Source organism: Passer montanus, unplaced genomic scaffold (genome assembly GCF_014805655.1).
Source record: "Passer montanus isolate IOZ18808 unplaced genomic scaffold, ASM1480565v1 scaffold3, whole genome shotgun sequence".
Taxonomy (NCBI): Eukaryota; Metazoa; Chordata; class Aves; order Passeriformes; family Passeridae; genus Passer; species Passer montanus.
This window is the reverse complement of record NW_024367707.1, coordinates 14783242-14810312: the sequence shown is the minus strand read 5'-3', so window position 1 is coordinate 14810312 and position 27071 is coordinate 14783242. Positions and strand designations below refer to the sequence as shown.

At 39.8% G+C, this 27071-nt stretch overlaps 1 protein-coding gene across 1 annotated transcript in view; it reads left to right on the top strand.

Annotated features, from left to right (window-relative positions):
- COL4A1 (collagen type IV alpha 1 chain) overlaps positions 1-27071 on the top strand; it is a 120467-nt gene that overhangs the window by 23685 nt on the left and 69711 nt on the right. Inside the window, exon 2 of the mRNA XM_039714221.1 lies at positions 24518-24568. Within this exon, the coding sequence (XP_039570155.1) occupies positions 24518-24568 (51 nt within the window). The remainder of the gene's footprint in view (positions 1-24517; positions 24569-27071) is intronic.

The window sequence follows — 27071 nt, the reverse complement described above, 5'->3', positions numbered from 1 at the left end:
TTGCTCCTAAAGTTTAAGGCAAATGGATTTTACAGCAGGGAACTGGATGTGAGAAAAATTTTACCTTAAATCATTGGAAATAAAGATTAGAGAGGAAGCAGCTGTGCCCAGCTGGCTGATGGCCATGGATCTCTTTTGGAGGTTTGGAAGTCTGGATGCCCTTGGTGCTGAGTGCTATGTTTTTCCTGCCCTCCATTGCTTTTGCTATAGGTAGGTGTGAGACAGGGGTCCCCTGGCTGCCCAGGATAAACCCATTTCTGTTTGGAGTGGCTGCCATGTTCCTGACCTTAAAGAAAGTGGGGGACAGAAGTAAGCCTCTTTCTTGTCCCTTTGTTCCCTGAGAGAGGACCCTGGAGCTGCTGTGGGGGTGACGGTGATGGTGTAAACACAAGGGAGGGTGGGAAGGGTGGCTGAGATGGTGAGGATCAAGTGAAGACACAACATATGGGAGCCCTAATATTTGCAACCTTGTTATGCTGACCAAATGTGACTAATGCTTGGAACACTAATGGTCAGATGCCACCACTGATCTGTTAATTGAAGATGGCTTTTGTCTTAATCTCCTGTATTGCAACATGTTGGAGATATGCGTCACTAGATGTTTACTGTGAAGATTACTGATGTTCTTCCACACTGCCTTGTGTATGCTCAGTTTTGAAAACTTGAGTACAATTGTTCCACTGTGAATTTTAGAAACATATGTTCAGGGATATATAGCTTTCATATTCTGCTCATGCAGCTGCAAACAAAAACTTGGTACTATCTCTTGCTTGAGAGAAAAAATAAAGGACGTGCTGTACCCGTGGATGAGTCATGATTCATTTATGTTCTATGAGAAATTTTAAATGCTCTTGCATGACCTTTGTCATCTTTGTGTACAGTGGAAAAAATATGCCAAGCCAGGAATATCAATGAAAGTCTTCCCAATAACCAAAAACAGGCAAGTAAGTTCCCATTGGATTGGGTTTTTTTTTTTCTTCACTAAATGGATCTTTACTGTGGAACAAATGATGATGACTGCTTGAGAATTTACAAGCTAAATAAGCTTTGAGATCATACAGCCTTCTAGACTAACCATCATTATCTGATCTTACATCAAAGGAATGGGGCTTTTTTGGTGGGCAGACTGAGTCTGGAGCAAACCCATCTGCTTCTGTGTTTTGAATTAGAAGAGTTATTTATTTTATTAATTAGTGGGTGATTTGGATAATGCATTTACTGCAAGTGTGCCCATAGCCATGCCCTGTTCATTTGGTGCAGTACAGAAATGCATGAAAGATGGTAGAGGAAAAATCAAATCGTCACATCTAGATCTGAAATAAAACTAGAACATCTAGGACAAGGTGCATCACCTGGGTTCATTCCCTCATGTGTTTCAAGTAGTGTTATTGCCCAGTGCACTGTAATGCAGCAAACATTTCTTATCCACCCCCTTTCTCCGCAGGCATCTGGGATTTTTTTCATTGAGAGTTAATGTTTGGCTTGGAACTAATCTTAACAGCTTACTACAGCTTGCTCTGTGGACCCAAGCATGCCCTGTAATGGATTAGATACATGTCCTTGGAATAGGAGGGATAATGTGTCTGCTGTCCAGGGATATTTGTGGGGGTGGCAGAGAAATTGGAATGCACAGATAATAAAATGCTCTTTTATTCACATCAAAATTTTTCGTGAAGTTTCATAATGCTGTTTTCTGTGAGTGCGTATTTTCCCAATCTGTGTTCTTATCTGACAGTTTTTGTTACTTAATATCCTGTTTATTAACATACATACTACAAGGAGCTCTAACATGAGGATATATCACTTGTATTTTTCATAGGAGAGGGGGAAATCGAAATAACTTCTTAGGCTGAAAAGGGACATTGTAGGAATATTGGTCTATTAAGACCGAAAAAAGGGAATTTTAGGGACATGGGCCCTTTAGATTTGGTTTTCATCTGTTAGAGATTATGAAGATGGTGTGGAGTTGTGAATTGTAGTTGGTGATGATTGTGAATGATTTAATAATTTCTGAAAAGAAGAAGAAGAAGAAGTAGAAAGTAGTTGTAAGAATAAAGTCGAAATAGACAGTCTTCAACAGGCTCTGGGGTGCTTTGGTAGGATCTTGCTGGAAGCAAGACTAAACAGTTAGTGTTGTACTTTTAAGCAGCATAAACTGTACAACCGCAATGGGAAAATCAGAAAGTGTAATCAGAAACTAATTGAGAGATGCACTGAAGAGATTGAGGGAGTTGAGGCACATTCCAGAGAAAATGGCAGTGAGGCCAAATTACTAGAAACTTTTGTAAGTACCATGGGCATACAGGGACAAACTTGGAAAGGGATGAATGAAATAAAAGGATCTGGGGGCACAATAGATACTCCTTGTGCTTGCGGATGGTAAGAGAAAACCAAAAGGCAAGAAGTTGCACCTTAGTAACTGGAGATGAAAACCTCATGACTGAGGCTTGCGTGTTCAGGTGGTTAATGCATGCATCATGAGGAGTCTGAGCTATCTTGAGGAGAGAGCAAGCTAGAACCTACTTAAAATTAGATGGTTATTTTAAAGTCATTTGACCCCCATGACTCAGACTCATGGCAGCACTCACAGTCTCTAGCTTTTTTAAGCTGCAGAGCCGTTAGACGAAGCAGTGTCTCTGTCTTGCCCCTGCCCAGTCCCAGGAGCTTACTCCCACTACTGAACTCTGCCCCTTCTTGTGCTGCCACAGGAATTCATCCAGTTATGTGGCAAAACAGGGCAGGGAGTTGATTTGGCTCGAAAGTTTTGATGTTTTAAGAACACTTTGTTATGTTAATTTTTCGAAAACTGTTTTCACCTACCCAGTCCACTGCACGCTTATGTTGCTGGTAGAAGGGCATCAGGGAGAAGTCTACTTTTGGTGGCTGTGCTTATATCAGCTGTTGGTGGACCTACAGCACTGCCTCATGAATGTAATCCTGAAGTTCCAGCATATAAGAACTATGAGGGTGTAGTGGTATGTTATGCCTAATGTGATTGGCTGTATCTTCTCACATTTAGCACTGAACTCTTGTTATGTCTGCTGTAATTGCCCTACTCTGAGCTAGTTCAAGTTCTCTAGCCTGTGAAAAGCAGAATTATTATTTTAAAAACGGTCTTCTTGTTAGGGGGGAGAATGGGATGATTCCTTTATGGTGGCAGTGACTGAGCTGGCTTAGATAGACTCAGCTCCACCTTCGGTGAGTGGGCTGTAGAAGTCTTACTGTTGTCAGCAGCTATCTTTGAGAAGTTATGTGAGGACAGAGAAGCTGTAATAACCCCCTTTAAACCTTGGGAAAGGAATACCTGTGAACTCATTCAGACTACTCAGTTTTTCTCAAATTCCTCAGAAAGATCCCTGGCCGACTAAACAGAGTGGAAGCACCCATGTAAATAAACACCCACGCGACTCATGCTGGCACCAGCTGTGTTAAATCAGCTCAGTGCCTCTGTAACACAGTAGCAAGTGGAGACTGGGGAAGGAGCAGATTACAGTGATTTCAGTAATGATTTTAACAAGTCTCGTCTACTTTGTGATGGAAATGTCATGTGTAAATGTTGGGTCAAATGGCAGAGGGAGACAGTACCGTACCATCCTCCATGGGAGGCTTGTGTATCCTCTCTGGAAGAAAAGGAGGGACACCACTTCTCAGAAATATGAGAAAAGAAAAAGAACCAAAAAACTTTAGCTAACTGAAAAGTTGTTTGTAGAGTGGGTAAGAGTAAATTCTTTCTGTTCTCCAGGTAAGACAAGAATCAATAAATTTCCAGGAGAAGGATTCAGACTGGTCACTAAAGTACTAAGGTTTAGGAAAGACCAGAGAAGCATTAGGTGAAGTATAGTTGATCCTCTCTTGAGACAGTAGGCTTAGTAGCTTTTTGAAGTCTGGTTTTCAGATACTGTTTTCTAGTATTTCAACTTAAAGAGGAAACATGACTCTTAACTGCTAGTATACGCGAGCAGAAATTCAATGTGCAGACAGTGAGCTACAAGATACCTTGAATTAAATTTATTTTGCTTCAGAGGAGCAGAAGGACTGTTAAGCATTACATGATGTCCTGTAGTTCTCTCAAATATTGGCAATTAAACTCAGTTTCAGTGTGCATCAACAAACACTTGGAAAACTAATCAAACCTATTCAAATGCTATATTCTTATGTTTCTTCATTGCCCATCTTCCCCTTTGTGGGATGCATAAGGGAAGTGCTTTTAAAACTTTTGTTTCAAGAAGGAGGCTATGGGTGATTGCTATAAGCAAAGAGCTTTACTTAAATGCACCTCAAATCACCTGAAAAATAAATGTGCAAAAGGTTTAGGTATTTTTTGTGGGTTGTGCACCAGATGGAAAGCCTAACTGCCTGTTCCTCCTGACCATTTGTTTACATTTTATTCAAATATTGGGGAAGAAAAGTGCAAAAAAAAAATCAATTAAGGAAGAAACATTAGTGAAGTTTTTATTTTGTCAGAGAAATTGGAACTGTAAAAACATGCTTCACAAAATAAGTCTTTGCCTCTGTCCAATGCTGCTCTTTCTTGGTGGCCAAATTTATTATTCTCTAAGATTGTTCATATCGCCTATAACTGTGAATTTTTAATCGTCTTTGAGAGTGAATGCTCATAGGAGTTATGAGGCAGTTTTGAAAAACTTCAGTGAATGTGGTTGAACTGAATGTGGATCTGTTTGGGAGCAGAGAGCAGTTTTAATGTTTCTCAGGGTGAGGGATGTGTGCTGCCAACATGCCAGTCAATGTTGAAGAAAACTCCAGTATTTCCTGAAAGGCTCTTTCCTCACCCTGCTTGCTTGCCCTCCCATGTAGCACAGCTTTTCAGCACTTCTTACGTTTTACACAAAACATATGTATTGGGACAGTTTAGCAAAAAGACAGAGCCAATATATTGTTCCCTTAATTTGGTTTGCATATGGCTTTGGACGAATATGCAGTTTAAATTAAATTCCATGAACCATGGATTTAGTATTTCAGAGTGAGTTTTTTAAGCATTTTATTTGTTATGAAGATAATGCTTCCCCTAGTGGGAAAAGGGAGACTGTATTGTTACAGTGACATATCTTTGTAATTTGAGATGACATTTCTTTTCAGAGCTTAGACTTTGTGCATGTAATTATAATAAAACCCCAGATCCTGGGTATTCTAAACTGCAGGCGATCCCCAATAGAGGGATACAAACCATTATTTTTTTAGTAATTTTTGTCATTACTTAGAAGCCAAAAAGAAAGAGGTGTGTTCCTCCCGTGCTTAAGAGCCACAAAAATACGAGACGCTGATCCATAAAAGTTAGCCAAGATGAGAAGGATTCTTGATAGCAAACAAAAAAATTTACCACATGTTAGGATTGGGTGGCAGCCCTACCTAAGTGTCAATACACCCAGACTGGAAGAGCCAGGGATGAGCAGAGACCTCCTTATGGTACTCTCTCTTCCTTTATTCCGCAGTCCTGACCCAGTCTCAGTTTACTGCTCATCTGTGGCCTATCTGGTGGATTCCTCTTTTTTCACAGCGCACCTTTTCACTGATCATCTCCTACTCACCAGTCTACTGTGAATCAAACTCCTTTGTATTCTCCAGATCTGATTCCTGGACCTCTGCTGCCTCATCAGCAGGAGACTCTCACAGTTCCCTGTCTGAGGCTACCCTTGCTTTATCTGCCCTGAGTTACAGCTAATGACATCTTCATCTTGCCCTAGGTACATTCGCAGCCTCCTCCGTCCATCCTCTTATCTGGTCCTTTTTGTCACAGAAAAAAACCTGTTTCCTTTTGACTTTTTGCCATTTCCATACTCCCAGTCTCCCAGTACAGGAAGCCTCCTCAGGGTTTTGGATGCTTCTGCACTTGTCCATCAGTCCTGCTTGGGTCTGAAGCTGTGTGTGAGTGCATTTCCTGTCCTGTTCATCCCATTTGCCATGCTGCCCAATGTATGCTGCTTCTGGGAGGTTGCTTCATTTCCCCTGGGATCCTTTTAATCATAGTTCAAAGGCTATATTTTAATATTTTTTTCCCCTTGCTGATTTGCATGTCATGTAATTATGTTGATACTTGAAATAAATGAATATTTAAAATAGCTTTTTTGTTCTGTTTTTAAATTAATTGTCCAGTTAAAGCCAGGCTATATGATGCTAGGGTCAAAGTAGAGCTCATCCCAGTTGGGGATGTAGCTCATCTCAAGCTTGCTGTTCTAAAGAATGTTGGGTTTTTTCTTAGAAATATTTTCTCTCTTCTCTTAGTTAACTGTGTAAAAGGAACAATGGAAACAGGTGTGCTCTGAATACTGTTTCAGTAAATTGGTGACAATACAAAGAGGTAGTCCATTTGTCTAAGGAATGCTGGTAGTGGAAGCTTAACTGATGTGTGTCTTTGGGGGAATTCATTGAAATTAAATGTGTGTATTGTGAAGATCCACACAATAAGTACAATTTTTGCCTCCATTGACATGAATATCCCACTGACCAACTGAACTTCCAGCTCTGTCAACAAAGGAAGTATAGTGAAGTATTATTTTTATATTTTGTATTTCCAGACATTTTATTGTAATTCCTTCAATATTGAAATACAAGTGTGCCATGATTTGGAAGTATCTTAAATATCCCTTATTAATTCTTATGGCCTGGCAATGGCTTCACTCCTAGAAGAAGCTGTTTCTCATGCAACTCTTCTAAAAGTCAAAGGTTGAAAAGCTATGTAGACAAATGGTGACGTTTAAGAAAATTTCACTGTGTCATTTGAACCAGCATAGTTCAAACTGTGTCAGAGTTTACAACATTTCCTGTTTTTGGTGCGTTGTAATTGTAATCTAATCTCTTTTGGTTTGGAGGAGAGATTAAATCATTGCCAGGGACTAATTTTCAAAAAATGAAAGTACATAAAAAATCAGCTGGTTTTGCTTGAAAGTGAAAATATAAAGTGGAGTAAGTTTCTATGTTGAAGTGAAAATAGGAGGACAAATATTACACTAGTCATTGAAAAGCATTGTTCAACATACACCTCTCTAATGTTATTTTTCTAGGTAAAGGCTAGGACTTTGTAGAAAATTTATTTCTCTAATAATGCATTTTTATAATCCACTTCTATAACACTTTAAGTGTCATGTTGCTAAATCCTGAAAGTACCTTTCAGGAATTCTTAAGCTAGTGCCTGTAAAATGAATATATTTTTACAGCAGATTTATTATTATGTGCATTATACAGGTACAGCATTTTCATTGCTTGAACAGCTCTTGCCACTTCATGGTCATCCAAGTCCAAATCTGGTCGCGCTACACAGTTAAAGAATCTGAATTGGTAGAGCAAACCAACAACTAAATATTAATGCTGCTGCATGCCTTTACAAGGTGGAACAAATCTGTCACATTACCATACAAGTAAGCTATAAAATAAAATTAAGTCTCCAGGGACCTGTCACTGGTGTGGAAGTTTCCACACAGGACATGGCTGAGGCACTCCACAAATTGCCAAGAACAGGATTAGGGTGTGAGCTGGAAATGTGTCTGTCGTCCCAGGTGTGTGCTTGTCCAGCACTGTGCATGTAAAAGAAGCCAACCTAAGGATTCTTCAGCGTAGAACAACTTGGGCATTGTTTAGTTTGTCCTTGAGCTTTTCACTGTCAATGTTCCCTTAAGACAACATTAAACTGCCAGTGGTGTCTCCTGGTCAGCAATAATCAAAAGCTTTCTGTACTTTTACATGTGTTTCTTAGAGCCTAATGAAAGTTTTACTTGTGATTCAAATATTTAAGAGGTGGTGCACATATTACAAGTAGCACTTGAAATAGAAAAGTCCAGGAGAGTTTGTAAGGGAAAAGTTATGAAAGTCAATTGTCCTTCTGCCTTTTACTTTAGAATGAACTTTTTCATTAGGTATTTGAAATTAATCATGATTGTTAAGAGAAACCAAAGCATTTTTAATGTACTTTTTGTTTGGGTTTTTTTTGGTGTGTGGGTTTTTTTTTTTTTTTTTGTAACAGGCACATTTTTAAAAATGTTCCATTACTTCTCCACAATTATTTAAAAATTCTGGAAGTAATAATTTTGAGGTTTTGCAATGATAAAATTCAGATGCTTTCTTTACAAAATGGCGACACACAGCCACCTAAAAGGAAGGAAGGATGTGAAAAATAAGACCAAAGGAAGAAGGATGCTGTCTTAATGAATATAACAGAATCTTTGTGGTACTAGTTGCTTGATGTTTCCATCTTCCGACAGATGCTATTTTTGTGTAGAGTTTTTCCAAGGGATGGAATGGTGACTCCATGATCTAAAAAGTGATACAAGGGTACTGCTACAGGAGCCTTGATTTGAGCATTCATGGTTTTGCTGTGTACATTTCAACACATCTATTCAATACATCCTGGGATGGTGACATGCTTCTGAGATAAAAGCAAGGTTCTTTTGCTTTTGCAGTTAAACTAACTGTTTACCTAAGCAGCTCCTAACTTTGGTTTTGGTATTTTGGATTTCAGAAAATCTGCCAAGTGTGAAGACATGAGATGACTTTATAACATGCTGTTCTTAACAGAGGATGTAAAATTCTTATCATGTGAGAAATAGCTATGTTGAATATTTATGCATTACTAATAAATAGTGATAAACTCAGGATCCTATACTGAAGGTAGGAGAATTCGTGGTGATCTTGTTTTACTTAGGCCAGTTTGAGTGCCTCTTAAATTAATAAAGCTCTTTGACTCAGGAAATTAGACTGTATGTAGTCATATTTATTCAACAAAAGTTGTGCTCATATAGCCAAATCTAAAGGATTTTTCTAACAAATCTAACAAGATTTTTCAAAGTTGTTGAATACTCTGTAGTTTCTGATCATAATTTTAGGTGACGTGATAGGTGCAACACTGTTGAAAGAAGCTACTGCAGTGGTTTGATTCTGCTTAGTGCCCTGTACATTTGAAAACTGTGAAGTTTATTTTGACTTGTTTAAAGTCACCATATTAATATTAATATATTAATATTAATGGTGTTGCTAAACTAAACTTTACATATGTTGTCCAGTGATTTCTCATTACTTATATTTTTAAAATTGGATGCTTTAAGTATTTCCCTATCCAGCAAAATGCTCATTTAGTTCCTCAAAACTTGTTGGATGTTCAGAACCTCTTGAAGGTGTTTTGATTCATATGGCCTATTTAATACCACTTTTGTCTCCTTTTTGAAAAAAAATTGTGGCAAGGAGTCACATATTATGGGTGCATATCAAAATAAAAAAACAAATGTATCTTTTTTCTCTCTGGGTTCAGTTTTTGTTTTGGCAAACAGTGTCCATCCTCCCAGCCATTCTGCCGGTGTGTACAGTTTGTAAATCACTGTAGAGTATGTTCCATCTGTGAGACACTGTGGCATGAGTATATTTGTGATTGCAGATGTTTGGGTTCTGATTTCTGTTGAAGTCTGTGGAGATTAGTTTTGCTTTTTTTTTTTCCCCCCTCTAATTTTAGTTGGAGTTGAAAGAATTGCCAGACAGAATAAAATTGCAATTTATGATCTTAGATCTGCCTCTGTAGAGAGTCCTACAGGTTCTGCAATTTGAATGTCCTTCTTCTCCTCCTTCTCCAGCTTGGGACAACCTGCCTCTGTTCTTTGTTCTGCTTTTATTTGTCAACCAGAACTCCTAATCATAGATCACAGAACCTTCTGAATTGGAATGGGCCCAGAAGGATCGTTGAAGTCCAACTCCTGGCCCTAGGCTGGTTACCCAAAGAATCACACCCTGTGCCCAGGAGCATTGTCCAAATGCTTCTTGAACTCTTCCAGGCTTGGTGCTGTGACCACCTCCCTGAGGAGCCTATTCAGGTCACCACCACCTTCTGGGTGAAGAACCCTTTCCCTATAGCCAACCTAAACCTCTCCTTATAGAATGTCAGGCCATTCCCTTGGGTCCTGTCACTGGTCACCACAGAGAAGAGATCAGTGCCTGTCCCTCCTCTTCCCCTTGTGAGGAAGCTGCAATGAGGTCTCCCCTCAGCCTCCTCTTCTCCAGGCTAACAGACCAAGTGACCTCAGCCCATCTGGCTTTCCCTCAAGGCCCTTCACCGTCTTTGTTGCCCTCCTCTGGATGCTCTCCTATAGTTCAATATCTTTTTTATATTGTGGCACCCAAAACTTGAGGTGAGGCTGCCCCAGCTCAGAGCAGAGCAGGACAATCCCCTCCCTTGCCCATGTTGTGCCTGATGGCCCCAGGACAGGGCTGGCCCTCCTGGCTGCCAGGGCACTGCTGGCTTGTCATTGTTAAACTTGTCATTGACCAGGGACCCCCGGGTCCCTTTCCACAGCACTGCTCTGCAGCCTCTCACTTCCCAGTCTGTCCATACATCCAAGGTTGCCCTGCCCTGCACAGTAATGCTGTTTTCCTGCTTTCCTTTCTCCACTGTAATCCCCAAGTAGTGCCAGTCTAGAGTGATGTTCACTGAGGTCATGTCAGGTGATATTAGGGGTGTGAACCCTTCAATTTCTGATGACTCTGGGAACTACTGGCATTTGCACATTTTGGTTATTAAAGTGCTTTTAAATAAAGTAACTTCTGTTTCTTTCTAGCCCTGTATATTACTTCAATTAAATGTTTTATCTTAATGAGGTACTTTTCAAACCCAAATTATTTTACTTGATGATCAAATAAACTGTTAGAGACAGAGAATAATAAATATTATAAAAACCTAATATAAATAAATATCCCCTTTAAAGCAAGCACCAGTGAAATTAAGGAAATAATCCCCTTGTAAAACTTTTGCTTACATTACATCTGGTTGAAATATGCTAATGGTTACTTTATCAAGCAGACTGAATCTGCCCTAAAACCTTGAATTATTTAATAATTGACTTTTTTCCTCTCTTTCAACTTCTGAATTACATCAAGTAGAAAAAGATACATAAGGCAATTGGAATGGAGGACCTTGTACAAGAAACATGAGCTGAGCCCAAAGGAAATGTGATTTTAGTTTAAAAATAATGTATTTTAATAATTACTCTGTTAAAATTTATACACTCATTTTGATCTTTACTGTGCAGATTTCTGATCTATAAGACAGTCAAACAGATGATGCTTTTTAAATAAATAAAAAAAGCTAGAAGATAACAATAAAGTCACTTACCTCCAGTCTGAAGAGTAATGCCAAAAGTGAAAGACCCCTTGACAGTCATGAACACTTGCTATGTGTCTGTAAGGCAGCAGTCACAAGTTTAAGGTTGTGTACCCAGGATTAATACCCTTTTGGTTAACAACACACTTTTATTAAGTAGAGGTAGTGATTTTAATTACTTCAGTTTTTAACTTTTCAAGCAGTGTAAATATGAGTGTTTTTTTAAAAAGTGTTATTTAGATGTGTGGTTTAAAGTGTGGTCTGTTCTAGGGAGTGATTTGGGAATACATCTGGTGTGTTAAGGATGTTGCCATAAGAATGACATGTTCTGAACTTTGAGTTTTAGTATAACTTTTGCAGATGTGCTGGCATTGAAAGGCAGTCTCGTGATGTGACTTTGGGTGGTTTTGCTTACATTTATCACTTTTATTCCTGTTTTTCTGAGGGCACTCATTACTTAAAATTGTCAATATTTGCATATTTTATAGTGAAATTATTAAGCTGAACATTTTTTCATTCATGCGTCTACATGGAATGTTCTGAAACAGCTAGACACTTACCATTTGCAATGAGCATTAATTCTAGCAAATTGCTGGTCTGGTAGGACTGTGTGAGATTTCATATTTATTTTGTACATGACTTGAGGACTTACATTATCTGAGGATCATTTTCTTGAGTTTATGCTGGTATGTTAGTGCTGAGAACATACTGCAGATCACAAGGAATTAGGAAGCCTGGCTAAGCTGGCAGTCACATTACAAGTAACTGCTATAGTATCCATAATGATAATGATATCATATCCATAATGATATCCATAATGAAGCTGATCAACCTATTTTGAAAAAATATCTTACAAACCCAGCTGAAATAGGGTTATTAAACATACAGGTCATACAGGTATAGAAAATGGAAAGTAATGATCATATTTTTTCAATAGTAATTTAGATATGCATAATTTTAGAGATACTTTCAACCTTCTTCCACAAATACCAATAAAAATGGAAGTACCTTTGTTGGTTACACTCTTGGAGAAGGGAGTATGATCAATGGTAATTTAGTATAAAGGTAAACTCTGGGGGCCTCCATCTTTTTCTGTCACGATAGCATGCAGTACATCATAAATGTATCAATTTACCAGTTTATCTCATAAAATTATATATGCCTTTGATAACTAAAGTACTTGTGCAGCTATGTCAATCTTAAAGCCCCTGCATGAGAGTGTTCCTAGACCCTTTTGCCTGTGGTCCTGTTTACATTGTCTTGCCCCTCCACCATGGCAGGATTTATTTGATTGACCTCAAGAAGGTAATTCAATAAACTAAACTGCACCATTAAAAAAAAATATGAGTAAAAATGTCACTGTATTTAGTCCTCACATGGTTCCAGGGTGGGTTTAATGTGTTGAAGTGGCAGGACAAGAGTAGAGCTGGGACTGCAGAAGGGAGAACAAACATGTGGCAGGTCCCAGGAAGAAAGGTCTCTGTGGCTTTACCCGTTGTGACCCAACCCTTCATCACATCTCAGGAGGAAAGGCCTTTGTTGCATCCTTCATCTTGTCCTTTGGGTGCCTTATGCCTCTTATTGGCAGGATCTTTTTTTTGGAAGAACTCTGAAATGGATACTCAGCCTGCTTCTATAATAGCCTGTGTTTATTAACTTCAGAAAATTTTGATTAATTTTTTTTATGAAGTATGAGATCTTTAGTATTGACCTTTCGCTGGATGAATGACCTTAAGCTTATTGTTTCTAATTCTAAATAATAAGCATGGATTTTGAAGCCTATTTGTGTCTGCTTAATCAGTGGAAGATATCTTATTGCTGAAATATTATCTGTCTGCTTCTTACAGTTTTTAAATAAGCTGCTCACAAAATATTTACAGCTGAATCTCAATGTTCATCAATGTTTGCACTTCTGCTGACCTCTACATGCAGGAGTACAGGTTAGGAAAATGTTTAATTTTACTCAACTATAACTTTTCCATCACTCAGGAAGTTGCCATAGAAAAGAATGGATTTTCAGCCTCTCTTCTAAACCATGTTATTTCCGTTTCTGCAATGAGTGCTATTTACTTTTCTTCTTGTACCTAATTAGTACTGCATTTATGTAAACTGTCAGATACCAAGCACATCCCTGGATGCTCATGAAGTATGCTTTTATTTACAAAATGCAGTCAGCAACTGAAGTGGTACAATAAAAATTATGTTGTATGCTTTACAAGAGGAAAAAAATCAATTTTTGTCAGCTTCCTGTCTAGTCAACAAAGAAACATAAAAGAAAGAGAGGACTGACAAGTTTGTTTCCTTTTGCGTCTGGCAAATGTTGCACACTAAAATAATATTTCCTGTGGCTATTTTGCTCTCATGCTCCAACATTTTAATTTTTATTAAAACTGGATTTTCAAATGTCAATTTGGAAAAATACGGGTTGGAGAAAATTTTGTCTGTTTTTCATTTAGGCCAGACAAATAAATTAGAGAATATGTCGATAGCACTGGTTTTAACTTGCGACTGTGTTTTAAAAATGGCATCCAGTTGACCCGCCACAAAAGTAAAAGTGAGTTCCGTGGCTGAAAAATAAATTAAATAAAAAAAAGTTGTTTGACAATCAGTCTAGGTTATTATCCAGTTACTTTTTAAATACAAACTGCTCTGTAACCGATATGTTTATTTGCTGTGCAATGTGCATTTAGAATGTCACAATCCCGTTGCAAATGAAAATGGTTTTTAGATTAAGGAGCTAATTTGCGTAGGAAGACATGGCACTATAGTTTCTACCAGAATAAATATTCTGCTGTGTTTATGAAAGGATGGGATTCAGACCAAGTTGCAGGTTCAGGCTACAGGACTTCACGGCAGTATAAGCCACACTGATGATTTGCACTGCCTTTCTCTGAATTCCTTTATGCCATAAGGCACTTAACTAAGAAATGAATACAACATGAGGTGTAACTACTGGAAATGTGCATTTAATGGGACAAAGTGTGAGTTTGAACCGTCTAATTTGCACCTAAATCCTCTTTTCATGTGTTTTTGATGCTCATTGGATGGACAAGGAAGACAGCAATATCCTGAAAGAAATCCAATCCATCCACTCCCTGTAAGCCCAATGCACACAAATTCTGTGAGCTCTTGTGAGTCATTCAGGTCATTGTTAGCTTTATTCCAATGTTGTGATACTGCTGCTCGTCAGAGAGCAAAAGATGTGGGCTCCTCTCCATACCTCCTAACTCTCAGAGAAGTTTTGCCGTCCATAGGGCGAGGCTGTGGCAAAACTCATCTTCACTGTTTTTGTTGAAGTCATGTAGAAGGGAGTCAAACTGTTGTAAGCTGTGGGTGTCCAAGTGTGCTTGTTGAAGACAGAGGCTGTTGTTCACTGAGGGAAGTATTTTCCTGCTGCTGGCATTGTCTGTGAAGGATCTAGAGCCAGCACCTTACTCCAGACGTGAGGTGCTACCTCAGGGGCGTTATAAAGTCTTGCACAGCAGACCTGTGAACTGAAATAGTAATTTGGGGGTTACTTCTCAATTATCTGTCCAATTGCTGAATGCCAAATGTGTTTTGAGGGTTGAAGTTTGTTTTGGGGTCTTTTTTTCCTCCTGTTTTCTTCTCTATAAACTCTTTCTTAAAAGACACCACCACTTGGAAAAGCCCAAGTCTTTCTGCTTAGCTGGTGCTTCTCAGAAAGGAATAAAGTGTCCTCTGGGATAATTTCTTTGTAACAGCAAAGGAAAGTAAAAACCCAGTTTTTTGACTTTTGGTCGATTATCTTTGTGCTTCTTAACAGGAGCTGAGTCCTCACTTCTCTATTGAGCAAGGGCTTTTGTTAAACCATGAACTTTGCATTTAAGAGGAATATCTCTTCAAAGTTGGGACTCTTCAGCAGGCAGACAGACACATATGCATCTGGAGTCTTTAGATATGCAGTAATGTCCTTTGAAAGGTAGCTTGAACTGAGTGGATTATTTCTAGGGTGTGCAGAGTCTTTAGGAGAAAAGATGTTGGTGTGTCCTGAAGAGAAAGCAGCTCGTAATCAATGGCATCCTTGACCAGAGCAAAAGACAAAATTCAGTGGCCTGTTAAGGAGCAGAAACAGCAATACTTTCCCTTATGGCTTTTTAGGAGTCCAAACAGATGAATGACTAGTGATTTGTTGATAAAATTATCTGTGTAACTGAACTAAAGTTGTAAGATGGAGCTTAAGAGAAGGTGCCCAGATAGATTGATGACTGGCAATTTATTAAAATATTTGAGAGAAAATGCATGGTGTAGGCTTCTGGTATTGTTTACAGTCCAAAAATTGTGGTAGTATTATAATGCAAATAGTCCAAAAACATATTAGGAAATACTCTTCCAATTTTAGACCTTCCCTGTGGTTCTGCAGTTTCCAGAGCTGACTATCTGCAAGAAGCAAGAAGTGGCTGAAATCTTTCACTAGGGCAATTAAATACAGCTTTTTTTTTGCTTTTTTTTTGCCTTTTTTTTTTTTTTTTTTTTTTTTACTGTGACAGTGATATTGCCAAGGATGAACCTGTTTGGAAGAACTTTGAGATCTGTGGGGAAGAAAAGTGGGTTAAGTAGGTTTATCAAATGAATTTTTGTGTATTTTGGCTGGCTGCTAAGTAGACTAAACACGCTACATGCTTTTTAAATCCTGTGTTTGACAAGGATGTTGAACTGCTGTGGTTACTACTGCTGTTTCCAGAATACCATAAGGCTCTTAAAATGTACAAATTGGTTGCTCGTTAACAATCTTGTGATTCGTTGTTGAGTCTGTTGGCCAGAGTGAGGCCATTGTTGCCCTACCTGTCTCCTCTTCTCAGTATTACTGAGGAGATGAGCGAGCTGGTGTTGTGAAGTGCAAGCAATCTATTTAAAATTTTTTATATTGATTGTTACTATTTCATTGTCAGAAGTTTTGAAAAAGTTGAGGCTCCTTTCAGAAGAAAAGATAACTTCACATGTTTTACTCAAGAAGTCACTTGGACAGTTGTGATAAATTTATGCAATAGAAGTTGCATATGTTCTAGTAAATTTGCTAATCTTTAAATGCCTGACACACACCTCCTGTAAAAGTTTCAGTGGCAAGTTGTATATACCTGCAATATGTCATGGAGGTCAGTGAAGTCTTCCATTAAGGTTTTCCTTGCAGAAGCTGCAACATTTGACAGGTATGGGCAAATCTTCTGGTAAGGTCAGATGGGGCTGTGCGTTGCAGATGTTGCTGCTGTGCTGGTACAGCCACAGCCTCAGGGAGTGATTGCAGCCCTGCTCTGTCTGTGCTGAGGAACTGTGCCTGTGCCTGTGCCTGTGCAGAGCCTGGCTGCAGGTCAGACATACCCACATAAAGCCACAGTGTTCCTGAGCAATGCAAGTCAGGCTTGGGAGCACTGAAGGGTAAGGAAGGACTAAGAAAGGAGCAAGGGGACCCTGCTCATGCAGTGTATGTGACATGAAGGCAGGAGGCCTCCTGGGCAAGACCTTGCCCATGGTGATGGCGTTACCTGAAAGTGCACACAGCCTCCTCTGCTGATCACACTGCGGGAAGGTGGTAAAAGGACATTAGGAGCTGCTCAAATAGTGCTCAGGGGAAAGCCCTGCTGGTGTGGTGTGAGCTCAGGACACAGCAGTCTGTGCCTGTGCTGGACTGTGTGTCACTAAGGTTTCTCCTCTGTGCTCAAATACAGAGGTCCAGTTTATCTTCTGTGCTTTTCTCACATCCTTTGGTGTGCATCCCAACTAAGAGGATATTGCTTCTCCGTTTATTTAGTCTAGGCGAGAATGGTGAGGGCCGAAGACCTCTGCTTCCCAGCACTGTGTTTTTTAGAAACTGTTACTTCTAAATGTATTTGTTTATGTTGATGTTCATGTGTATCAGCTAAGGGAAGGGAAAGCAGCGCTCATGGATGTGCTGTACAACATTTGCAAAAGGGCTTCACTGGCTTCTTGCATTTCTCTCCTGAGGCATCACCTTTGCTTTTGGGTTTATGAAAATGCCTTGCTGGACAGGAGGAGGAGGAGGGCTGCATCTCCCCTGTAGGCATGCTCTTTCAGTACTCTCCCCAATGTAATGGGGGCTTGCTGGGGCCAGACAAGTTTAAAGGGAAGACTTAGTGATTGGGTGGACCCCGTGGCAGAGGTGGCTTCTCCATCAGGACCAAAGCCACAGCAGCCACAGGGATGGTCCTGTGCTCTTTGTGGCCCATGGTGGCACAGCTCTGGGGGTGGTTGCCACCATGGCATCCATCTCTTACCTCATTCCCAGTGCTGCTTAGAGGGGGTTGCTCCCTGTGAGAGGAGGGAGGGAATCCACCTTGGCAGTTCCCTCTCATCCTGGTTCTGCCTCCAGCCTGGGCTGGGAAAGCACTGGGAGGTGGAAGGTGCCTGGGAGGGGCTGCAATGCCTGCTGAGCTGGTGGCCACCACCACCTCTCCCTCAGCTTCTGCCTAGTTTTAGTGGCATTGTGTTTTGCCTCCCTGCTGGAGCTGTTTTGGGGCAGGCTTTCAACCACACTGAGTGCCCATTATTATGGGTACCCCCGTGCTTGTGAAAATGGGGTCTGAACAGCAAAGGCTAACACCAGTTTCACTAAACATGAGAGTTACAGGGCAGAGGGCTTGGATCTGTTCCACACAGGACTTCTTTTGCAGTGTGCTTTGTGAGCTCCAGGGTAGTTGGATATGAGGTGACTGGTGAACTCTGCAACAGCCATGGGGGAGTTCTGCAACAGGATTTCCTGTCCTCTGCAGTTTTTTTTCAGGTTAGCAAGATGAGGAATGGGAATTTCTTACCTGTATCAATTGGCTTCAGTTTGCCTATTCACAAAGTAGAAGAGCTGAGTGACGATTGTTAGCAGTGATTACCATAATCAAATTTAGGAAGGGTCATGCCCTTTGAAATGTATTCCTGAAAGTACTTGTCACTGGGTGTTAGGAAGCCCTGGAACATGCTCTAATCCTCAGCTGTCAGTGAAGTAACACCAGTGGCTGCAACACCAGAAGATCTTACTGGAATTTTTTTCACTTCTTTGAAAATAAAACTAACGGTGGAGTTCTTGTATAGGAAAAGGATGCAAAACCTACTGGATGGATTGGTAAATAAAGCCTTTCTCTGTTGGAGGCTGAACAGTATCTGACAGTCCATGGAAATAGACCTGTTAGTAGATAATGCTCAAGGGAGGCTTTTTTAGTTTGTATTCACAAACCAGTTATTTGCTTTGAGCTGTGCAATATGGAGTTCTATAATGTGATATTCTGAAAATTTCCCTAAGTAAGCAGATACCTTGATTGTTTCCAGAGCTTCCTGTAAAAGAATGTAGCTAGAGGAAACAGTTGTTTTAAATGTTGTTTCTGTCCAAATATGGAACTACAGGAATAACTATATTTCCTGTGAACTAACGGGAAGCCCCCTGGATTTGCATCACTTTGTGAAAACGATGTTCACATCACCAACAGGAAGGTCATATTCACAAAGCAGCCTTTAGGGTAGTCCCATGACCCTACCTCCAGGATAGACCCCTGGGGAATTTGGAAAAGAATGTAAAAAATGAGGTCCCAGCAACAAAACATTTCAGCGCCAGCAATCTGATATTCTTTTGATTAAGAAGACACAACTCTTTTTTCAACATATTGTAAGTGAAGTACTTCCAACTGTTGCTAATTTACTAAATAAATATTTTCATGAATAGTTAATTTAAAATCTACTAAATTCTGAAAATTTGCTAGTATTCCTTTGAGTGACTAAAGTACATTGGAGATAGATAAGAATCTGTGGTCTGTCTGCAATTTTTGTATGAACATCCTGCATGATTATGGTAATACTAAAAACAACAACAAAACAGCCCTCCCACCAGGCAAACAGAAAATCTGTGCCAAAAATATATGAACAGTCCCCTCCTGTCCCAATAGCTATAATGATTTTTTTTCCAATTGTATTTTATAGAGTTTTTCTTAAAATTAATTATCTTCTGAAAATTGTACAAGGCTTTTCTCAGACTAACAGAATATTCTGAGTTGGAAAGCATCCACAAGGATTATTGATTCCAGCTCTTAAAGTAAATGGCCCCTACAGGGATTGAACCCACAGTCTTGGTGTTACTAACAACATGCTCCCATCAACTGAGCTAAACTTTTAAATAAAATCAGAGCTGAATCGTTTTAATTAGTTCAAATTTCATCATGCACAGCAATACTTCAGAAAGTGACTTGCCATTCTTTTCAGATATTATGAATATGTTAATCTGGAATTTGTGACTCTAAACTTAAAGTTCCCCTCAGACTAATGGGACTACTTAACTCATGCACTGACATGCAAGCAATCATGAAGTGCCACAGTTTTCCACTGTGTAGGTTTGTTTTCATCTGGTCCAAAGCAATCCCCAGAAGGTACGTTAGGAGAATGGCTCTGCATTTACAGAGAGAAATGAGTGGGGACCCCTTCTGCTTCCTCCTGTTACATTCATTTACATCAGCCTACAAGCAAGGAAGGTCTTCAGGAGAATGAGTATTTTAATTCTGAAGTTTCATGAGCGTTTGGAGATTATTGGGTTGAATGTATTTCCCTTGCTTAAACAGGGGCATCTGTGCATGTGCAGGACACCTTGAATGGTGCTGTTCTGCTGTCCTCTGTGAAGATCTGCAGAAGACTGAAATGACACAACCAAGAACTTTAAATAGCTACTGCATGACAGAAGCTTCCAGTCACTGCTGACGAGAGCTGAACTTAATTTGGTGACCTAGAGGGTTAAAGCTTCAAAACCAATAAGTCTTCCCTTGGTTTGGGGAATCCCCTGAACGGTCATAACTGGAGTTATAACCCATGATTTGCTGGGGAAAAAAATTTAAAAAGGACATGAAGATAAGCTACTAACTGTGGTTTGTGAAGGGTTTTTTTGTTTGTTTTGTTTTTTAATAAAGAGAAAAATAACTCTGGAGAGGAGGAAACTGGAGCTTGTTGACATTAAAAAAAATCATAAAATGTGTCCTTTTGTCTGCTATTTTTCTGTCTGTAGACATCTGAAATTGATGGGTTTACAAAAGACATGAGAACTCTGCAAAACTTCTGGTCTTTGCTTTAAGTCCTCAGAATGAAGGGATAGCAGATGTTCCTTTTCATGAACCATTTTAAGAGTTGAAGTTCAAATCATCAGTCCAGAAAAACTGGCTTTTTATCAACTCCTTTAAGGGTGTATGTCTAAATGTTGCTAATTGCTAAGACAGTGCAGATTTTTTTTTGTTATCGTCTTTGTTCTAGCTAAGTGTAAATCAGGAGTTTTAGCTATATTATTTTTTTTCAAAGTTGTTAACGGACTGTAAGATCAGTTAAAAAGTACTAATTTTAATTGGAATATAACTGGTTTTCTCTAGTGGTACTTTGCACACAAAAGAGCAGTTCTGCTAATTCAGTAGTTATATCTAAAGGTTGAAGACAAGAATAGTAATACAGCCAGGGAGCTATTTTGACATTCTGGAAAGAGAAAAAAATATGAGAGGAATGCAAGATAAGTGTCCTGCAGTTGGCATCAACACCCTATTTCTGTATTTGGTGGGATGTGAAATGTGAAGATATTATTGATCCAGCTCTCATGTCAGCTACATGAGTTGTATGCACATGCACTTAGGAAGAAGTGCAGTACCTGCTACATAGGGATAAATCTCCCTTGGGCTTCCATGTGACTGGGTTTACACAGAGGTGGAAGGGGGTTGATTTTGTGGAGAGGGGAGATTCAGACTTAAAGTTGTCACTGTCAAACAGCTGCCCTATTGGCTTAGCCCTTCCTGTGTTTCAGCCTGAAATTGCTATTGGAATTCACCTCAAATTGGGGTTTAAACTAAAGTAATATAGAGTGGGAAATCTACACTGTTTAATCAGAAAACATCATGAGTTCAAGTGTCCCATCTAAACAGAAGTTGTCATTTTATAATTAATTAATCATGAGATGAAGTAATTATGATTATTTTTACCTTTTTGAAGCACTTTGGCTATGAATTAGGTAATTTGTGAATAGTCAGAGAATTTTGATATCTGTTGTAGCCTCACCTATCCACAGGATTTTCTGTGATTTGAAAGACGTTATATTTTGTACAGGAGAAGTGACTATGTTCCCTGGAATGAGATTTTTAACATGGACAGAGTTAAGTAACGAGGGAGAATTTATTAACATTTTTATATCGCAGTTGTGCTTTACAGGCTACAATGTGAACTCTATTGATACCCAAGCAATTAGCCTTAGCTGGTGGCTGCTCAGCAAGTGAAATTAAGTAAGCAGGGCCTGAGGTGATGTTGTGGGAAAGAGAACTACGTTTTGTCTTGAGAAATGCACTTCTGTAAGAGAGTGTAGCTTCCAAGAACTGACTCTGCCTTTGTATTTTTTTGGAGATGTCTGTAGCCTCCAGAAATGGTGCATTTCCAAATATGGCAGTCGTCTCCCTCCTGGGCTGCTCATCTGGCTGTTTGCATCGTTCCTGTGCAAGTTCCAAGCAGTAGTCCTCAAGTGCCAGGAAAGTAGCTGGACGTGGAAAAACAGGGCAAATCGCAACAAGTCTGTAGCTGCGATCTGACAGATGTCTTACAGGCTGCCTTGCAGAGCAGAGTTTGTTCCGTCTGCTGCAGGGAATTTTAGCAGCTTTCTCAGCTCTGTCACTCAGAGCTTAAGGCTTGTAAGGCTCAGTATGTGGGTCATGGGAGCTAAAGGTCCAGACTGGGATGCCCATTCATTAGCAGGACTTTTTCTGAACCGTATGTTAATGTGATAGAAGAAAAAAAATAGGTGTCCTTTAGGCAAACACTCAGGCTGCATGTAGCACCTCTGTGTGTGTCGTGTTGAAGGGAAATAATCTTTTTATAGTTTAAAACTGATTTGCTAGGATGATTCACTAAGCTTATCAGTTGCAGACAGTCTGGGAGAATGAAATGGAATGGAAATGCTTGTCAAGAAATGAAACAATTTGCATCACTAAAATAAGCTTCTGCTTCTGGGCAGAGTTATATTTTGTGGGCGGAGTAAGATAAAATTAATGTCCTGTAATGTTATTTGAGAGGCTGGCCTGTGGTGCAAGGAAGCTATGGCTGTTGAAAATTGTGAGTGTACCATGCAAAATAGGGGATGTACCTGGTGCAGTGCACCTGGCCAAAGTTTTTGGATTAGCCTGTTGGCTCCTAGACAAGGGATAAAGAGACTGCCGTTTCATCTACCACTCCCCCCACAGATTGTGCTTCCTGCCCAGCACTGTTCCTTCTCTGTTTTGGCACTTGGAGGACAGCAGGGATTGTTCCAAGCTCCATGCAGTTTCTGGGGAAGGCGTTGTCTTTATGAGGATGTCTGGGAGATAGGACAAAGTTATTTCTCTCTATTTGTCTCAATATCTCTAGTCATATATAGTGGGAAATCATTAAGTGGATTATTCATATCATGACACTGATTTAAAACCAACGTTTAGAAAGGAACAATAATTTGCATAGTTTCAGTTTAATTGCCTTGTGATGATTCCTGTACTTGCTATAATCATCCTTCTCTCCTCCAGCATCTCATTACTTAAGTGCCCCTTTGACCTCCTTAAAGTGACCTTTGATCCACAAGCTTCTTCCAGTCTGGCTCTCCCACTTTACCAGAGAAACAGAAGGAAATACTTCATACTTCTTCCTAGTATAGGCAGAGTCTTACTATGTTGCTCAGATTCTAAATTCATTTTAGTAGTTGAGGATAATGCCATTCAGCAGTGGCTGTCATTGCTGCCCAACCTCCCACCCACCCACAGAGGTTGCAGTCAGTGACAGCAGGAGATGATGTTACTGTAAAATAAAGGCAGTGTTTTGTAGAGCAGATGCCTGTTCTGGCATGGCAGGCTGCAGCCCTTGTCCCAAACAGGACCTTGTGCAGTTGTGCTCCCTGGTGCTCAGTACCTTCTTACCTTCCTTGCCTTTGGTTATTCTAATCTGAGGCATTAAAAAACAGGAAAAATTGAATATAATGGACTCATTTTTGTGGGGACAAAAAGAGACTCAAAAGCACAAGCCCATTCTTCTGGCTATGCTAAATTTGAGAACAAAACCATACTTAAATAACAACATAGTTTTTTTCTAAAACAGTGCATGTTAAATAATAGGCTGAAGGAAATATGCAGGGATTAACTTGAAAACAGATGTTTATAATGATTCAGTGACTTATGTTAAGTACATTCCCAGACGCAATTAAAACAGACTTCTTCTGAATGTAGGGGATGTGTTGATAAAACTGATAACATTCTGCATGATCCTGGAGGAGGAAGTATGAGCTGCAAGCATGCGTCCTCCAGCTGAGATCTCATCAGGTCTGAAAAACTAAGAGAGGTCACACCAGGTCACTTCTTGTAATGGGAGACCCAATGTTTTTCCAGGCATAACCAGGTCCTGCAAGGAGTAAAGCTGATTATTCAGTGAGTGGCATGCTTCCCTTCTGATCCTTGCTGGGATTGCACTGCAGCATGTCTTGGTGGTGTCTTCAGATCCAGTTGTCTTTCTGCATTATATGATAAAAACTCATCCTAATCATGTTAATTCTCACCTTTGTGTGAATTTATAATATAACATGGTATAATAATATAAGATAAAAAATTTTATCTGTTTTTGCTTTATATCAGTATGGAGAAAATTTTGCTTCAAGAAACAAAGTCATTAGGTATACATATACAAAAAAGATGTCAACAAAAGCAATAAATTTTTTAGGAGATAGTATACTGTAGTTTCATTGGACTGCCTTTTTTTTTTTTAACTATCAAAGCCCCATTTCTCTTCGATGCTTCACTTTAAAATAAAATGTATTTACCAAGTAAAAATGTTACTGTATTATTAAGCTTTCTGGGATATTTATTGGTTTCATTGGGGGTTTTCCAAATTCAAAATGGATTAGGTGCATTTTCTTTTCATTTCCCAGCAGTACTGAGATCCCAGTAGACTGGAGCCTGCAGGTGTAGAGGGACAGGTGCCCAGCATCTGTGCTGAAAGCTGTGTCAGGGGAGGTGCTGTCCCTGACTGCTTCTGAATAATGGCCTGAAGGGGCTGCTGAAGGATCTCCTGTGCATTGGTGGAATATTCACTGATGCAGATGTTTCGCTTCTTTTCCTCATAGTTTGTTTCTGAGGGGCATGACAGCAGTAAAAGCAATTGACTGCTGAGTTGCTTACCAGATGCTTCGTGACTGTGAGGAGGAAAAGTAGAGAGTAGCCCTGATGCACTTAAGAGCACCTTTGGTAACACGCAGCGACTGTAAGATTTTACCTGTGCACAGGTTCATCTGATTTCTGTAATGTTACTGTATGGGCTTAAGCACACTTTCCCTGCACTGACCAGCCCTGCAGTCAGTGGGGTGCTGCTGACATCCCTGGCTCACTGCATTATGTTCTGGGTGTCACCCAGTTCAGACATTTAACTCTCAATTTCTTTTATTTTCAGGGATGTTCCGGCTGTGGAAAATGTGATTGCAGTGGAGTAAAAGGGCAAAAGGTAAGTCAGCTTTTTCTTCTCTATTTCAGCCACAGGGTATAAAATCTGCTGGGAGCCAGGTAAGCCATTTGGGTCAGAGAAGGTTTGCTCTGCCAGGGAGCATGGCCAAGGCCAGGCCAGGCCACTGAGCAGCAGCCATCTCGGTGGCTGTGGCTCCAGAGGGCAGCAGGGCCAGGGCTGGGGGGCAGGGGAATGCCCTGACTCTGGAGTGAAGCCCCCAGCCCAGTGTGGCCGTGCCCTCTCTCCTTCCCCATCGAGTGGGATGCCAACCCATCACTCTCACCTTTCTCTCACCTCATCTCCAGCCTTTTCAGTGGGTAGCAGGCTTGGCATCCTGACCATGTCTGGAAGTGAGACAAGCAGTTCAGTTCAGAAATGCTCCTCTCAGCACGCCATGCAGGTTGCTCTCCAACATGGCTGTGATGCATCATAATCAATGTTCCCTGACCAGGGTTAGCCCTGGGAGGCAAAGACTTTTAGTATGAAGAGGGGGTTAATGATCAACTTAGATACAGAAGTGTGTTGCAGGTCAAGAAAAATAATATTTAAAACTTTTGACAGAACCTTGCAAATGAGTTTTAAAGTTCCCATTCAGTTATCTAAACTTCTTGGATATGAAACAAAAAAGGCACTTTAAAGTCTTCTTTTAAAGCAGTTAGAGTGAAGAAAAATTACAGTGCCCTTAAGTACTCCATGAATTCCCCCTGCAAACTACCTGCTTTTGTAAATATTATAGATTTCAACCACTCTCCTTATCTCTTCCAATTTTGCTTGTAGAGATTGTAATCTATGATGTGTTCTCTTGTGCATGCAAATGTGCTGTACGTCTACCATTCTAAATTAATGTAAACCAGTTTTCTGATCCTGTGGTTGCTTTTGTATGTGCTTCAGGTAAGTTGTTTAGGTCACCCAAAGGAATACTTAGAAGAGATTGGGGGTTGTTTGCTTTTTCTTTTGGGGATTGTTTTGTTCTTTAAAATAAATAGACAGCTGGTGTTCTGTGTTGTCTGAAAGGCAATAGCTGCATATTTATGAATGATAGATTTAAGAATGTCTGTTGGTGGCTTTTCCTTGGTGTTTTCTAGAACTAGGAATGTAAATTACTTAATCGGAGGCCGAAGGAAGCGAATTTTCTTTGTAACAGAGCTTAGATGAATTTAATACAGAGAAAAAGTGTCAAGGTCTGGAACATCATTCAGATGGAGTCTCCTTTTTTTAATGACCTATTAATGTCTGTTTAATGAAAGTCAACTATATATTGAAAACAAATACAACAAAGATTTTGGAAACGTTCAAAACTCTGAATTTATTTCTTGATAGCTTGATTTTACAAATGAGCTTGAAGTACAAATGAGTCACAGTAGAACAAAGGAGACACGTTATAACCCTTTTGTTGAAAGACATCAGTTTTTAGTTCGTAGAGTATGCCAGCATCTTGTAACAAGATAATTTTAAAAAATGATAGCTTGGGGAAATAAATGGTATTAAGCCTTATGTCTCATTTATTTTCAGCTGTGTTCCTGTCTGTTTGCTAGAGCTCTTGCTGGCATTTTTCATTTGCGTAGTCCAGAGGAAGTCTCAAAATGTTCTGTTTAAAAGAAATAGATGCTTGTCAGATATTCTAGAATTCAAAACTACCTCACTTTAATGTAGGCTGTTTAAAAATGTTGATGAGAGAAAAATATCAGTCCATAGTAACAGAAGGCATGTTAAGTTCCAGTGTGTCAGTGTACTCTCCACTCTTCCTAATGGGTTCCGTCACAAATTTCTGTGACTTCAAGCAGGTGTATAATGAAGTATTCACATAACTTTAGACTTTGTAGAAAATGTAGTTACTGACATTAGAGACATCTGTACAGGTGAATGTCTAGTTATACCTAGAAAACACTAGTCAAGAAAGGCATTTGAAGGTATTTTGAAATGCATTTAACATGCATAAATCTAGTTCACATCAATGCTTGCTCATTATGTTAACTCTGTTTCAAACATACTTACGATTTTCAATAGAAAACTGAGTTTTATTTAAAAAAAAATCTGTCCCCTGCCCTTCAGCCCTGTGTAGTTTTTTTATCCTGATTCATCATATTTTATGTCTGTCTAGAATAAGGATAGCCTGCCACTTGGCCCCAGGCCTGGAGACAGAACCTGGTGAGGGAAAGTAAGGGGAGCATCCTTCCTGCTTGCCTCTGTAATATTACTGTAAATGGCATTTCCAATGAATGCATTTGGATTTGAAACATGTTGCTACTAAACGTGGTTCCCATTAACACACACATCAGTAATGATACCTGTTACTTCAAAAATCTCTGTGACTATTTCTTAATCAGAGGACAGATTAGAAAGACTGGTTTTAGCTGAGATCCGGGCTAGGAGAAGGCTGCCATGCCCAGCTCCTGTGGTACCCCAGGAGACCACATAAAAGAACATCTGCTCTCCACTTCTCATGTGGGAGGACATATCCACTCTACCCTCCACCATCCACAGCCAACATTCTGCCTACCCC